This window comes from Castor canadensis, chromosome 8 (assembly GCF_047511655.1).
Source record: "Castor canadensis chromosome 8, mCasCan1.hap1v2, whole genome shotgun sequence".
NCBI lineage: Eukaryota > Metazoa > Chordata > Mammalia > Rodentia > Castoridae > Castor > Castor canadensis.
Window position 1 is genome coordinate 151,106,374 of NC_133393.1, and position 16,691 is coordinate 151,123,064.

At 47.8% G+C, this 16,691-nt stretch overlaps 1 protein-coding gene across 1 annotated transcript in view; it reads left to right on the forward strand.

Moving 5' to 3' along the window:
- The first annotated feature begins 882 nt into the window (after positions 1-882).
- The window catches only part of Zc3h7b (zinc finger CCCH-type containing 7B), a 45,280-nt gene continuing 29,471 nt past the window's right edge, over positions 883-16,691 (forward strand). Inside the window, exons 1-2 of the mRNA XM_020168180.2 lie at positions 883-1,117; positions 15,969-16,027. Of these exons, the coding sequence (XP_020023769.1) occupies positions 15,975-16,027 (53 nt within the window). The 5' untranslated portion in view covers positions 883-1,117; positions 15,969-15,974. The remainder of the gene's footprint in view (positions 1,118-15,968; positions 16,028-16,691) is intronic.

Sequence of the window (16,691 nt, forward strand, 5' to 3'; positions counted from 1 at the left end):
AAGTCCATTCTGGAAAGATCCTTGACAAACAGACTTTCCTTGTTGGAATTCTACTTAGGCTCCCCTGAACTTTTCAACTAGGACTCCACTTTTGGACTTGTGTGTTTATTGTATTGTCCAATTTCAGCAAGAATCCTGCTAAGTTGGTTTAGCTAAAATCCCTCATCCTCTATCTGATCGTCGTCAATATCTGATCAGGTTGCTCAATCTCCACTGTCTTCCCAAGTGATGTCCCATTACCCCCGCCTATTTTCAGCAAGAATCCTGTTAGGTAGGTTTAGCCAGAATCACCCCAATCACCCCCGTACACTTGTTTCCTCTCAGTAATTTTCTATCCACTATCCCTCACCTTGTTCCTTGGCTATAAATTCCCAGTCACCCATGCTGAATTCTGGGTTGAGCTCACTGCAGTGGTTCTGACACCCACCATGATATACCCTTCTTTGAGCCAGTGTCAATGAATTTTTTTTTTTCTTCAATCTCCCATAGATAAAACCCTTAGCCAAATGAAATTCTGATTCGTTTTTGTCTCTGGCCCTCGGGCACAGTGCAATCAAGGTCTTGGGGAACCAACCATGGAAACACCTGGAAACCTGGGGACTTTTTGCTCAGATGGGGAAGGATGGAAGGTGCTGGGTTTGCCAGGCAATGCAGAAATGCCAAAAGAAAAGCCCATAAAAGGAAGGGCACTTTTTAAAGAAAATGAAAGGTGAATTCCAGGCATGAGCTTTTCTTCTCTGGAAAGGGGGGCTCCCGACTCCCCCCACCCTCCTTCTCCCCAGGTGCGCAGCCTGCGCCGCCCACCCCGGGCGCGACCAGGCGAGGATCCGCGCTCTCTAGGACCCGAGGAGGAAGAGCTGCGGAGAGACAGACGGTGCCTGCAGCGGGTGCTGCCGCGCGCGGCCGGCCGAGGGGGCTGGACATGAAAGTAAAGCGCTCCGGAGCCGCATGGACGGAGCTGCCGGGGCGGCGGCGCCGGGAGCAGGATGCGGCCGCCCGTAATTAAATAGCATTTACTCTTATTATTACTAATAATAATAACGTAATCATACCTCTAGTCATAGCATACCATTTATCGGGCTCGGCGCAGGCCCGCGGGGAGCGCAGCCCGGCCGAGGTGAGTGTTTGGCGCGGCCCGGGCCCCGCGTCCCGGGCGGCAGCGCGAGGGCCCGGAGCGCTCAGGTCGGGCCGGGCCGGGCCGGGCCGGGCCGGGGTGGGCCGGGGTGGGTCGGGTGGGAGGTGCGGGAAGCCAGGTCCAGGCCGGAGCCACGCACCGTCCACCTGGAAAGGAGGGCTGGCAGAAATAAATAGCAACCCCACACCCCATTAACTAATTTTTTGGGATCTCTCCCCTTCCCCTGCCTCAAAGTTTCAAAGTTGTGCGGCCAGGGCACCTGCCGCTGGGGAGATTTGGCCTTCCCTGCAGTCCCCAGGGACGTCTAGAAAATTTTCTTCTGTGGGGGAGCTCTCTCCTCCCGGCTTGGGGCTTCGGGGTACGCGGATGTCTTAGCGGCCCCGTCAATCGAGGTCCATGGCTGCCATCTCCCTCCTCTCTTCCTTTTGTGTTCTTCTGGGCTTCGCAGTGCCTGGAATTGGAGGGGCCCGGGGAGGGCCGGAGACGTCGGCCGCCCAATGGGCCGCCCTTGTCGGCTACAGCTGCCACGCGAGCCCGGGGATCCGGGGCCTGCGGCCTGGCCCTGGGGGAGGGAGCGGCAGGAAAGGGGGGCGCGGTCTGGGCCCGCTGGGCAGGAGGGCATTTCCGGTCGCGGCGTCAGCCTTTGGGCTCACGGGCTTGCGTGTGGTCTGTCGCCTGTTGGGGGGAATTCTATGGGGGGCGCCAGAAGGGGAAGGGAGCCCTAGAGGGGCTGGGGTCTCTGGAGATACTGAATCAATCTCAAACATTCCCTTTTGCCTTTGGCGGGCGGAGCCCTTCTGGGACCTGCTCCCTCCTCCTTTCCCCCCTCTCTTTGGTTCCAGTGTTTATAAGGTGCCTGGTGTGGGGGGGTCCTTCACAGAGAGCGGCAAAGCTGTTTTCGGGGGTGGGGGGCGGACTCCTGTAGAAACAGTTCATTCTGATTAAGGATGGCTGAGGTGCCAAGATGGCATTAATGGCGAAGCCTGGGAGGTAGGGGACTGGAGAAGGGGGCTGGGCCTGCAGTGGGGTCTGGGGGTCCACAGCAAGGTGATTAGGGATTTCATTTCTTCTAGCCCGGACTTTGGTTCCTAGGCGCAAGACTTGGACCCCCAACTTCTTCCCAGCGCCTGCAGTTCATGCAGCCTGGTGAAAATAGCAGAATGCATATACGTGAATTTTCACACAAATGTGATAATTATAGTACATTTAGCAACTGTGTTGGACGCAAAATTCTAGCGGAATTTTTCCTTCTACTACCAAGACTCTCTCTCCCCCCTCCCCAACCACACATACAACCATATCATCCTTGTCTTCCCATAGAAGTAGGAAAGTTGGCTGCAGGCTAGATATGATACCAGGCCCAAACCTGGTTGGAGCAGGTTCCAGAATAGGGTTGCCCTGAACTGGGAATTAGAAACCTGTCTCCAGGAGAGAGGAGATCTGAGGATGGGAAGCTTTGTGATCCCTGAGCAAGGATAGAATTTGTCTTCATGATTACTGTCAGTTCTGAGCTGTTTCGGTTGGACAGTTCATAATTTGGTTTGAGTTGTTTGGAGGCTCAGAAGTTCGGTGAACTGAACTGATCTCTCCAGTCTCATGTACAGGAGAGTTGCAGCTTCAGTGGGTTTGGGTTTGAGAATCTGAAAATAATCCTTTAATTCCATATTTTGTGCCAAAGGCATGGTGGTGTACACCTGTAATCCCAGCACTCAGGAGTTCTAGGCCAACCTGGGTTACCATAGTGAGATCCAGTCTGAAAAAAGAAAAAAAAAATAAAAGGCTGGGAGCATGGCTCAAGAGGTCGAGTGTCTGCTTAGCAAGTGTGAGTTCAAAACCTAGTACAGCCAAAAAATAAAATAAGATAAAATTAAGTTAAGAAAAATATATAAGACTCTAGTTTGTGACATAACAGCTTTCACATATGCTGGCTAGTCTGTCCCTTATAGTAGTTACATTAGGTAGACATTTTTCAATTCTTATTTTCTAGATGAGGAACCCAAGGCTTAGGGAATTGGTATCTTGCTGGAAATTCACACAGCAGAGCTAAGATTCCTGCCTCGTTTTCTAACTCCAAATCTTTCTCAGGGTCTTGGGCTACATAGCAAGTTACTTTTCAATCACGTCTGGTGAGCTGCTGTGGAGCAGGTCTGGAATTGAGTCACTTACAGTCTGGCAGGTAAAAGAAAGTTAATTCCAGTGAGTCAATGAGATAACAAGAAAACACTCAAACTCTAGGGTCAATGCATTGGGATCAGAGAGAAGAGAGAACTCAGTATAACATGAAAAAGCTGAGGAATGCTTCCTGTGGGAAGTGAAGCTTGAACCTGAAGAATGGAGAGGCTTGACTAGGGTAGAGAAAAGGAAGGAAAGCTAGGTTAGCCACCATTGCGTCTATGCTGGGAGGTCAACTTACATGTTCTCCAATTCTTACTGTAGTTTGAGAGGGGTGGGCATTTTTGTCTCCATTTCACTGAAGAAATTAAGAAACAGGTATTGTGTGACTATCTCAAATCCTTCTGGATTTGAACCCAGGCCTTCATGACTCCTGAATATGCTCCTGCCCACTGTAGCCACTTTCATCTCAGACACAGAAACAAGAACAGGGACTGGGACAGTCTGAGTTGGCTCACATGGAAAGGCCTGCAGGTCCCCCCTCCCCCCGCCAAGGCCAGGGAGTTCTAACTAGCTCTGTGTCCTCAGGCCCCCCAGGGCTGGCCCAGCAGAGAAGGCAGAATGGTGGTAGAAGGAGGGCAACCCTGAGTGTGAGATCTGAGTAAGTTTAGTTCCTTAGTGGCTGCTGGGGGCCAGGCTCACAACCCTGGAGGAACTTGGAGCTTGAGCATGAGATGGATATGGATGGTTAACCTGAGCTTCCCAAGGACAGAACTGGCTCTAATTCACCCTCTGCCTCCAGCCCTAGTGGACGTGCCAGGAGGACATATTCAGCCATTATGTAGTCAAATTGAATTATATCCCAATGTGGAGGAGGAAGGCTTGTTTTGCCTGGGGTGGGAGGTCTTCCTAGAAGAAATGCCATCTGAATATTTGAAAGATAGGATGAGAAAGGCCAGAAAGAGGACATTCCAAGTGGGACAGAGATGGACAAAGGCAGAGACTTACAAAGAAAAAAAAGGGTCACCTGGTACAGTTGCAATATAGGGAGCAGCCAAGAGTTTGGGTTCAAGTCAGGCTCTGCCACTGTAGTCCCTTTGGTTCTCTTGGCTTCTAGAAATGAGCCCTGAGATGTTATGTTTGATGGTAAACTATGCCTGGGGATCAGGACTAGACACTTAAATTTTAATTTGAAATTTTTACCTATTTAACAGATAACTCCAGCAATTCTCTCTGTACCACAGAGAGGTTAGGTGACATTGTTTAAGTGAGAGTATTGCAAAGCTCTGGCTGTGGTATGGGACCAGGAAGGTCAAGGGGAGACTAGTGGGTTGGGCAGTACAGGCCTGAGACTGCAGAAGGTGGGGTGTCCTCTGAGGAAGCCTGGCCAAAGCCTGAAACTGGAGGCTCAGCAGCTGATGAAGTGACTACCATGTCAGCTTCTGGAGCCTGCATGGAAGCCAGCTCCTTTCATCACATTTAATGGGCCAGAGAAAATGGCTCGTTTTCTTTTCTCTGTCAGCACCAGCCACAGGACTCCTTCTCACCTTACTTATTTCTCCTGGTGAGTCTGTTTCTTTGTAAGCCCCATGATGGCTTCTGCAGGTGTTGGTTAGCACTGCCTCCCTAACAGGCTGTGGCCTTTAGGGAGGAAATGCAACATTTCTGCCTTCAGAACCCATCTTCTCTACTTTACAACCACGTAGACAACTTCAGTTCAGCACCAATTCCTGAGCTCTGTATCGGAGGCTGAGACATATGGCAATGATGACTGCAGCCACAATATTTTTAATGCCACTATATGTCAGCAGAGTGCTTGGCACCTTCTTGTGCCTTCTCTTATCAAATCTACTTAACAACTCTTTGACACAGGTCCAGTTATTATCAACTCCATTTTACAGATGAGGAGACTAAGACTCAGAGAACACACAAGATCACAATGCTGTGAAGCGGGAGTCAGGTGGAGCCAGGCCTACTGGATTTCAGAGTCCGAAATCTTAACTGCCATGCAGGAGATACCACCTAACTACTTCCAGTCTCCATGCATCTCCTCTCGTCTCTTCTTTTTTGTCCCCCCTTTTTGTGTGGTGCTGGGATGACTCCAGGGAATCACACATGGTAGCCAAGTGCTCTACTACTGAGCTTTACCCCCAGCCTGGTTCTTTTCTTACCTGTCTGGTGATCTAACGCTGGTTAATTTTTTTGAGGGGCAGTGCTGGAGTTTGAACTCAGGGCCTCATGCTTGCTACCCAGGCGCCACTCCACCAGCCCTTGTTAACATTTGTGTTATGTTTATGCCCACAGTCTCTCTAATTGTCATGGCAATCCTTCCAGTTAAGAGGTGTCCCTGATTTTCAGAAGAAAATTGAGGCTGTCATCCATCTTCCAGCTCTTCCCATCATGTCCACACTGTGACTCCAAAAGGGAGTCTCTGAGACCAGTAACTGTGTCTTTTGGTTGATTCGCATTTCTGAAGTGCTGGGATTGGCCATCACAGTACTGTGAGGGCTGCAGGAACAGTTGAGGCTGAGACCCCTCTGTGGTTTTCAGAGACTGCTATAGATCAGTTATGCTTTTATTCCCTGGAGTACTCCATGTCATGCCCTGTCCCTGCACAGGTGGAAGAACACAAGGCATTGCAGGGAGTCCAACGTCCTGCATTTCATTCCCAACTCCAGCACCAGTGCGCTGTGGTAGCATGAGCTGGACACAATTGTGTCATCATTCTTGACCTCCATCTCCTTTTCTGTGCTCCAGTCACAGAAAAGGTTTGCTATGAGGAACCAATAGAGTTTTGAAAGCTGTGAAGACCACCCAGTATGAGGGGCTAGTTGTGATTGTCATGAGCATTTAATAACCTCTAGAATGTTCTTGAATCTTCTTTCTCCATTGCTTTGGGCCTAGACCACTGCTAATGTTCTGACATCTGCCCTTGCCATCCATTCTCTGCAACAGTTACAGGGTCTCCTTGAGATTTAAATGGGATCCTGTTGCTCCCGCTAAATGCCTTCCAGTTTTTTCCTGATATACACAGGACCCATTCCTTGCTCTCTGGCCTCAGCCTGGCTTCTGTACCTTGCTTCCTCCTTGGCATGCCCTGGCTCCAGTGCTGTAGTCACACTGGCTTCCGTGTTTTTTCTTGAACATGCTCATGTTGTTCCTTCCTCAGGGCCATTGCCCTTGCCTTGCCCTTGGCCAGGTGCACTCTTGCCCCCCTCCCATCTTGCATGACTGGCTCCTTGTCTTTTAAATATCACCTCCTCCTAAGAGCCTTTCCTGAGCTCCTGGTCCACCTCCACCACTCTGTGCCACATTTCCTCTTGAAGTTTCTTAACTCTTATCTCTGGTCAACTTTTCTTGTGCATTTAACAGTGATTTGTTTTTGTGTCTGTGCCCCTCCTGCCCCGCCCTCCACCCCAATGACAAGCTTTATAAGGTCAGTCAAGGACTTTATTAACCATGTTCCCCTAGAATCTGGCACATAAAGGCATTCCATGGCTGGGCACCAGTGGCTCCTTCCTGTAATCCTAGCTTCTCAGGAGCCAGAGATCAGAAGGACTGTGGTTCAAAACCAGCCCAGGCAAATAGTTTGTGAGATCCTATCTCAAAAATACCCAACACAAAAAGGGCTGGTGGTATAGCTCAAGTGGTAGAGTGTCTGCTTAGCAAACCAGCGCCGCCGGGAAAAAAAAAAAAAGTGCTTCATGGGTTTTGTTTTGTTTTTAGGTAGGGTCTCACATATAGCTTAGGCTTGGTAGCCCAGGCTGGTGTTGAGCTCATGATTCTCCTACCTCAAACTCCCTAGTGTTGGGATTATAGGTCTGTGCCAACATGCCTAGCTATCTAGAACTATTTGTTGAATAAATGAATAAAAGTTACAAGTGATTACAGAATAACCTTTGCCATTAAGGAGTGGCCTAGACAGAAACTATAAAGAATTGGTGTCAACTGATTGAAGCACCCAGGGCAGTGAAACATGGATTTATGATCTCTGAGGAAGCATGCTATGTAAGTCTGGTATCATCAGCCAAATCTTGCAAATGACAAAACTGAAGCTCAGAGAGGTGCCCTGAAAGCCAGTGTGGGGCAGTTGTAGTAGTTTGAACGCAGGGCCAGTGAACTCCATGACTCATTGCATTGCCCCAGCCTACCTTCCTGTTGTCATTGGGCATCAAAGCAGGCAGAAACTCTCCATGCTGGTGGTGCACTGCAAAGCTGCTGAGCTCTCCTGAGTGGGAGCAGTGGCTAGCCAACTGCTCAGGGCAAGAGAAGGTGTTGTATGATGTTAGGCTGTCTCTCTGAGTGATGGGATTCTGGGTCATTTCTGTTTTGTTCTTTATGCAGTGGGTCTTAATGAAGAAGCTGGAGCCTGGGCCCCTGGAGACAGCACTGAGTGTCTGAACCATTCCTGTGTAGTTTGGCCCCAGGTTGATGGGAGAGTGAGACAAGATTGTGAAAGTAAAAGCCCTTTGGAAACCAGATGGCTGCTGGAGGAGGAGGATTATGCTTTGCTATTGATTCTTAGTTTGGCTGTGGGATGAAGTAGGGGGAGACCTGGAGAAGTTTCCTGAACTTTGTTTCTGTTAAAGGTGGCCAGTTGCAAAGAAAACAAACTGTAGGTTGCTTAGGTCTGTGGGCATACCACTTCACACTATTCCTTGTTCTTTCTTCTTGATGGAGCCTAGAATAGTGCCAGCAGCTCAGTCTTCTTCCTCAGCAGCAGTGTGGCTATGGGCCTATCACCATCCTGTTCATACCTTATTTTTCTGTGGACAGCGGAATCATAACACCTCCCTTTGAGATTACTGTGGGTATAAATGATTCCTTAGAATAGGCCTTCTAAATCTTTTCAGACCTTCTCAGACCACTGTGTTTAAATGCAGAGCAAAATACATGGGATTACAAAGAAAACCAGTTCTCATGAACTTGGCTGTACTGAGGATTGAACCCAGGGTTCACCAAATGCTAGGCAAGTGCTCTACTATGTGACCCACACCCCCAACTCTTTCATTTTTGTTTTGTTTTGAGGTAGGATATCACTAACTTTGCCTGGGCTGGCCAGGCAAAGTTCTTCATCCTCCTACCTCCACCTCCCAAGTAGCTGGAATTACAGGTGTGTACCATCACTCCTAGCTCAGCTAGACTTCTTTATCAGTTCACTAAACAAGATTTACCACTGAGCCTAAAGCAGCTACTGTAATTTTGGAGATGTGATAAACATGAACATTTTGTTATCTTCAGTAGCTGAAATGTGATAGGAAAAGATACCAGTGGTGGCTGTCACACATAGCTCAAGGACATGACTGTAGTGTATTACCTATGTTTATAATTGTAGGGAATCCTGATGGGATTCCAATCCAAGCTTATGGCCTCTGAATCCTCTCCATTCAGAATACTTGCCATAGAAATGTTTGACCAATTGCAGGTAATCCGATTCCCTGACTTCCACGGAGCAGAGGGTCCTGGGGTAGATAGACATCCTCGGACTGTGGGAAAAAGAGAAATGCAGATTGGGAAAGCTGACTAGTAGGGTTGAGAACAGTGAAATTAAACCTTTCCTTCTCTCTATGAGGAAGATGTTGAGGACTGATACGTCAGGCCTCTTCATTCTTGTCCTCAGATTCCTAGGCTCCTCCTCAGAATGGGATTCTGAGCACTGCTTCCCTGGGGTGCTCAGAGATGAATCTAGATGCAGCTTCTGCCTTCAGGAGTTCATAGTGTATGAGGAGATGGGGACATGACACACAATTGCAACTAGCCAGGAAGATGCAATGGTTGTTATGAGCACAGGGTGCGGTACTTAGGTGGAGATCTGGAAGGGAAGGCTGAGCTTTAAGGAAGCACTGGGTGTGAAGGAGGTCCCACATAGAACAGATGTCCAGATGGTTCATTGTTGCTGGAGTGTGACTTTTTGGGCTTGGCCACAGGGCCAAGGAAGGTCAGACATGTCCTGCAGTGCTGTGAGCCCTGGCTGAAGAACTTGACTTTGCCCTCCTGGTTGTGGTAGTGGTGTCGTGGAAAGTTCTGCTGCTTCTTTTTATTCACAAGGAGTTGCAAAAATAGCACAAAGACTCCCTTTCACCCAGTTTCTCCTAATGGTGACATTTTACATAGCTACTGTATATTATCCAAACCAGAAAATTGGCCTTGGTACATTAGTAGACTAGGGAGCTTATTTGAGTTTACTTTTTTGTAGCCTACATTATTTGTGTGCACACTTTGAAGGGTTTTGAGCAAGAGAGTAACATTGTCATATGTGTGAGCATGTATCCTTGGTTCCCCAATAGGAGCAGATTGGAAGGGGCCCCCTGGGGGCTGTTGGCTAGAGGTGATGAGGCCTGTGAGATAATCTAGCTGTGGCTCTGGAGAGGATGGGAGGGGCTTCAGAGTACAGAAATACTTAGGAAAGAAAGGCAGAAGAGATTGAGGACTGAGAACATGATGGTCAGAGCTCTTAATACAGTAGGGTAATAATGGGGGCAGAAAAGGACGAGGGGAGAAGATGCTCAGTTTAGTTTGGAATGTGTTCAGTGAGAAGAAGCCCAATCCAGCTGGAATGGGCACTGGGGAGGACTTTGTGGACAACAAAGGTGGGTCTTAAAGAGTAGGAGTTGGCTAGTTGTTTGTGGGCAGGGCATTTCAGGTAGAGGGCACAGTAGTAGGAAAAGCATGGAGATCATAGGCAGCCTGGCGTTGGACATCCAGGTACCAGAAGGTGAGAGATGAGAGTCTGAAATGCTGGGGAAGGGGTGAACCTTGCAGGAGGAAGAATTCATGAATCATCAAAATGACTCATGAGATCATGAAATGTAGGAGCTTATCTGCAGAGAGAATAGAGTGAGGAGAGCAGGAGTACTGTCCCTTAAATGGAAGCTTGGGAGCATCTGTCTGAGACCTGGGCAGAAGATGAAGAGCCCCAACAGAGAAAGAACAGGAACAATCCTAGAGGACCTAGGAGTACTGTCTCACAAGGGGCCAGAAGTGGCACATGCAGCCAGCCTAGAATGTAGGAAGAGATGGGTGATAAACTATCCCTCCACTGGTCTAAGCAAGGAGGTCCTTGAGTTGGGGAGGCCTCTTAGCCTCAATGCAGTGGAGTGGCCATGGGGTTGTTGTGTGTTGGGGAGTTGAGTGGGAGCAAAGATGTTTGTTGTCAACTCTTTCATAAAATGTAATCAAGAAAGGGAGGAGTAATTGTGTCATGTCTAGGAAGGGACTGAGGATCAGGGGAAGGAGTTATTTTAGGATTGGGGAGGGTAAGACTTGAGCATGATGGTAGACAAAGGGGTCCTGGAACTGGATCTGATTGCTTAATTAAAGACAGTAAACACAGTAGTAAAATTTATGGGTTCTGGAGTCAGGCTGCTAAAGTTTGAATCCCAGCTCCACTGTGTTCTTGCTTTGTGAGCTCGAGCAAAGTCACTTAACTTTTCTGTGCCTCTGATTCTTCCTCTGCAAAATGGGGGTGGTAATCATATCCATCTCATAGGGCTATTGTGGAGCTTTAAGGAAGTTATTATGTATGAAGTGGTAATGATAGCCCCTGACACATGCTAACCACTCAGAGGTTGCTACTGTTATGATTATTCATGTCTCTTGGTGTCAGTTTTTCATTTATTCAATATTCATTCATTCTTATCTGTACAATGGAGTTGATATTCATTCATTCATTCATTTTACCACCATTTGCTGAGGATTTGCCCTGCAAAGGGCAAGCAGAGGACCACTGAGATTTTGAAGAGGCTGGTATAGTCCCTCCTGGCCTAATGAAGATCTGAGTCCCTAAAATTTTGTTGTTTGGTTTTCTCTCCCTTCTTTCCTTCTTTCCTTCCTTCCTTTCCTCTCTTTCTCTTTTTCTCTTCCTTTCTCCCCTCCTTTCTTTTTGCTAGGGATAAAACCCAAGGCGTCACATATGCTAGGGGAGTGCTCTACCACTGAACTATACTGCTAGCCCATAAATTTTGTCATTTTCATACCTTTCCCCAAAGTAGAAAAAAATGTTTACTTCCTGATTCTCAGTTAGTGGTTTGCCCTCTCTCTCAGGAAGAATAGCCCATGGACATTTTAGCAGTCAGATCACTGGGTTTAAAATCAAGTACTCAGTTTCATACTTAGTTCCTACCCTACTGGATTGGCCTTGCATCAGTCATCTCATTTTGAATTTCAGATTACAAAAATAATTCTTCCTTGTGCATAAAAAATCCAAACCCTGCTGAGAAAAGCCAAGAGGAAAGTTTTCTGTGTTGTATTTCTCCTTGGCAGATCCCAGTCCCCAGAGAGAACCAGATAAATTAGAGAATGATCTTTCAAACTCCTTTACATATAAACACACATCACACACAGATGCAATCATATAACACAGTGCCCTGAAATCTACTCCTTCTTGTGTTCCTCAACCATGCCTGGGGCATCTCCATAACCATAGGTATACATTCAATAGCTACCTTGTATTTCATGGTATGAATCTACTACAATTTAATTAACTACTTAAATTAATCCTTTACTGGTAGACGTTAAGATTGTTTCTAGTTTTCCATTCTTTTTTTTGGCATTACTACCACTTGAGCCCCCCTTCACCCCCAGCTTGATTCACTCTTAAAATTAATACGTCATTTTTGCAATGGGCATGACTGAGAACTAGTTGTTCTTTACTGATTGTATTCTATTTTAAAGTTTATATAATTAGCATATTATATATGTCATAACAGAGGAGAAATTAAACTCCTTAAAATACCTTAAAAATGTAATTTATAGGTCCCAAGCAAGTCCAACACTTGATTCTGTTAGACTTTAAGACTCTAGCTCAGTGATCCTCCTCAAGGCCCACTGAGGTGGCAAGTGTCACTCCCAGGGCCTGTAAGGTGGTCTTATTCCCCAGGCTCTGAGTAGCAGCCTGGCCTGTTGAAACGGAAGTGGTGGCCCTACCCTTTGAGAGCAAGGAGGCAGCCTGATGTAGGAGTCACCTACAGGGTCATTCTGTCCTTTTCTTGAAGGACGAAGCATGCTCATATTTAAATAATCTTTGGGGGCTTGTAGAATCCCAGAAACCTAGCAGTCTTCCTTCCATCCCACTTTCTCTGTCCCTTTTGTTCAAACTGGCAGTGTCTGCTAGTAGATACCTCCACTACAGCTCTTATTCATCATATTGAAGCTATGTCTTGGGCAGAGAGAGGTGGCCCAAATAATGTATACACATGTAAGTAAATGTAAAAATGATAAAAATAATTTTTTTTTAAAAACGAAGGTGAGTATGGTTGATGTACTCTCTATACAAGAATGAAAATAGAATCTTTAAACCTGTTCAAATCATCATAAGAAGGGGACTAAGAAAAAAACAAAACAAAACTGTGTTTATTCAGTTTGTTATCCCTACTAATCAGTAAGCCTTTTGAAGGCAGGGATTTTGTACCCAGATGAGGGCTGGAAGTGCCCATTGGTGTTTAACACGAGAATGAGTTGAGGGGATGCTGGGATTTCCCCAGTTTGCTCAACTCACACAGATTTTCTGTCCTCTTGGCCTCTCTGGAGGTTTCCTTACAGGCAATGTGCTTAACACTCACCTGCTCTTCTATCTCCCTGGACAGAGGAGCAGGTGCCTGGTAGTTTGCTATCTGTGTTGTGGGGACATGGGGAGGCAAGCCAGATATAGATCCACACCCTGCAGTTCTTTGGGTGGTCTTTGCCTTCTTGCCCTCAGCAGAGACCATTGGGTAGTGCCCACAGAGGCCCCTTAGTATGGAGAGGTGAATTTGCAGGGTTGGTGCCTGGCAAATCTGTGCTTCAGCTCCTCTGCAGCCACTTGTCCTTTAGGCTTTCTCCTAGTCATAGCTGGAGTCCCTGGCCTACCCATTTGCAACTCTACAGGTTTCTCTATCATCGTGGCTATGCAAATTGTGGAGTGCCACAGGAATTGTGGCATCCAGGCTGGGCTTGGTGCACAGCTTTGTAAGCAGGCTTCCTGATGCGAATGTCCTTCCCTCCTAGTGAACCCAGAAAACTTGCATTTGGCTTCAGTTATCAGCCCAAGGACCAACTCCTACAAGTTTCCACTGCCCTCCCCCCACGATCCTCCTCTGCTGCCTCAAAGTTCACAGCCATGCACCCACAGCTGGCCCACACATTAGCTCACACAGCAGCTGGTGGATCGGCTCAAAAGTTGTCTGAGCCTGAGTAAGCTCCACTCTGTTCCCAGCCAGCACAAATAGGAAAGTGTAAGAAATATTAGTTGAGTTGAATGAAATCCTCCCTTTGGGGTCTATCTTTTCCCTTGGCACAGAGGAGACTAACTCACTGGTGTGGTTGGGGGACCCAGAAGCAGAAAATGCAGTAATTCCCTCCCTCTCCAGTGCCCATCTTCTCTTACACCCTAGACTCTGGGCCTCTGACCACATGTTACTTTGTATTGCTATGACTTTCAGCAACAGTTACATGCTGATGAGGCTCAGGACCCAAGGCATAACAGCACATGCCAGCCTGGGCCTTCCTTGTTAATGGCAGGCATTACAGACATTGCATGTTGTACATTCTTTCTTTAAAGCACTGCCAAGACCCAAGGATACTTCTCATCCCAATGTGCCCTTGGGGAAGCCCCTACTATCCTCTAACAGCCACGATCACACGGTTAGTCAACAGAGGCTCCAAGAGATGGATAAATGGCTGGGCTGTGTGAGGAACATTACTACCTCTGGAGCCAGGAATATTTACTCTGTAGCCTTGAATTCAGATGTCTTGGGAATTCCTGCTTGGGATGACTACGAGCAGTATGGGTAGGGTAACTCAAATCTGCTCAGACATTATGGCTGAGAACTGATGTGAAAATATTTCTCTCTGCCCACCGTGGTTTCCTACAGGCTGTGAGCTGAGCAGGGGGAGCCTTGTTTAGCTAGAGGTAAGGAGAGTCATCAGAGGCTAGAGGCCAGGGGACAGACAGGGTCAGATTAGGGGCTCAAAAGACCCCTGGCTGTACTTAGGTTGGCTGGAAGGAAAGCAGAGAGGAGGCTAGTGACACCACTAGGCAGTAGGAAGAGGCAGAGGCTGGATTGTTATCCAGCTCAAAATGGCAGGGCTTAGCAGCCATTGGTTATGGATGTGCTCTGTGGTGGCATGGTCAGGCTGAGGAGGCCTCTGTCCTCCTGGAGGGAGCACAGCTGGGCCACACAACATGGTGATTGTCATGCCCTTGTCTCCCCTGCTAGATTAACACTTCCATGGCAAGACCAGCCTGACCCATCTCAGCTCCCCAGGCTCCTGGCAAACACCAGAGGAGTGAGTGGGTTGTGGGGCTACTGAAGGGAGCAGGAGAGACTTGGGCAGGAGAAGCCTTTGCTATGCAGTGCAAAGGGCATTTCCTTCCCAGAATGGAAAGGAGCATGGCTGCACAGATGCAGGGAACTGCGAGAGCAAGAGAAAGGAGGCAGGGGACCAGCAGTCCTGTGTGGTGAGGGTCAAAGTGGGTTGGGGGTTGAAAGACTCATTCTGTAGGCAGGAAAGCTGAGGACAGAGATCAGCTGAGAGGCCAGGGCCATTACTGCTGGCCTCCTGCTTCAGGTCAGGGTGTCTATCCCAAGAACCACCTGCAGTGTCTTGTAAGAGAGAGGAGCAGTGTTGGATGGCATTTCTCCACAGCTGCTGACTACTGCTCTGCACCAGGCGATCTGCACCTGTCACTTCCCAAATATTCATGGCAGCCAATGTGATAGAAGCTGCCATTAGTCCCATTTTGTCCTTGGGATTCTGAGACCTGAGGTCACATAGAAAGTGATCACACCCAGTCTTCTGTCTGAATCCAGAATCTTTTCCACAGCTCTTCAAGGGCAAGCAGATGTGTGTGCATGCCTCAGCATCCGTAAAAGCAAAGTTTCTCTATGAATGGAAATCTCCCTGGGGTTGTTAGTGTGTCCTACTCACCTTGGGCATACCCAGACCTGCTTAACATGGGCCTTGTGGGCACTGCCTGGTGAGGATGGGCCACAGCAGTTACACTGTGGAGTGGGGAAGGAAATGGATGGGTCCTGGGTCCAGAGGCTTTCCCTTGGCTGAGCTCCATGTCTGTCTGTGACCTGGCACTCCTCCTCCCTCTTGTTGCCAGGAGCTGACAGTAGTGCATGGAGGGGTTACTGTGGGGCATGAGAGGAAGTACATCCCAGGTTCAAATGTGGCCTCACGACCTGGGCTCCTTGAGCTTCAGCTTCCCTCTTTTCATTCCATGGAAATGAAAGGAGACCTGCCTCATGGTTCTGTTGAAAGTGTCAACAAGAGCTTTGTACTGTGAAGAGCAAGACCCAGTACTGGGGTTCCCTTGACTTTATAACCATTGGCCATCATTTTGCATTTTTCCCTGTCCCTTTTCCCTGATAGCAGCACAGAGTACTGAGTTAGGTGTAAAACAAGGTTTTTCCATTGAACTTGAGGGTGTCCTGGACTTGTATTGTTGCCCAAGCCTTGTGTGAGAAAGAGCAAGTGACCTTCATGCAGTCCTTGCATGTTGAGGATACCACACAAACCTAAGTCCAGTGGGCCAAGGGTGTGGAGGGTAGCAGCAGGGTCAGATTCAGATTGTCCATGTAGATCCTGAGATGGGTCATTACCCAAAAGACCCTCCCTACCTATGCAGTGGGACTAGTGGGAAGGAAAGAGGTCCCATTTTCCTCCAGCATGGTGGGGCAGAGGTGGCAGCCACCAGTCCCTCCTGCCTAACTGATAGACTGTGCTCTTTCTCTAGAGACTGATGGAGAGGCAGAAACGGAAGGCGGACATCGAGAAGGGGCTGCAGTTCATTCAGTAAGTGGGCAGTGGCTGGTGGCCGGCAGGGCGGGTCCTCTAAAAGCTGCACTCTCTGATTTTCCCTTGTCATGCTATCTGAGCCTCTGCTGATCCAGCTCCAGGCTCTGGACTGGGCCTTCAAATACATTATCTATTTAATCTTCACAGCAGCCCAGTAAAGTAGGTAAACTTACTTCCATTTTGCAGTGATAAAACTAAGGCTCAGAGAGGTTAAGAAACTTGTTTAAAGTCACATAGTTATTGAGTGACAGAATTGTAAGCCAAGTCTGGCTGATTTCAATATACATGTTTCTTTCCATTAGATGTCTTAGAATCCCCATGCTGTGCTTATTTTTTTCATCATATACGAACTATTTTTTACTCTCCTTTTTCTTTTGTCTTTCTTTAATAGGTCCTCGGGGCATATTTACCACCATGCTAATGAGGTATAGGCTTCATGGTCCCTCACTTTCACAGCCTCTTCTGAGGCCCCAAAGAGCATCCACCCTAGCAATTCTGTTTATAATTTTGTATTCTTTTTCTTAAAGGGGCTCCCTTTAAAACTAAAATTTGCCTTTATAAACCCTTGTAGACTCCCTAATTTTTGTTCTCTCAGACAGACTTATAAAACACCCTGCCTTTTCTCACCCACATTGTTACTACAAGCTGGGCCCCTTTTCAT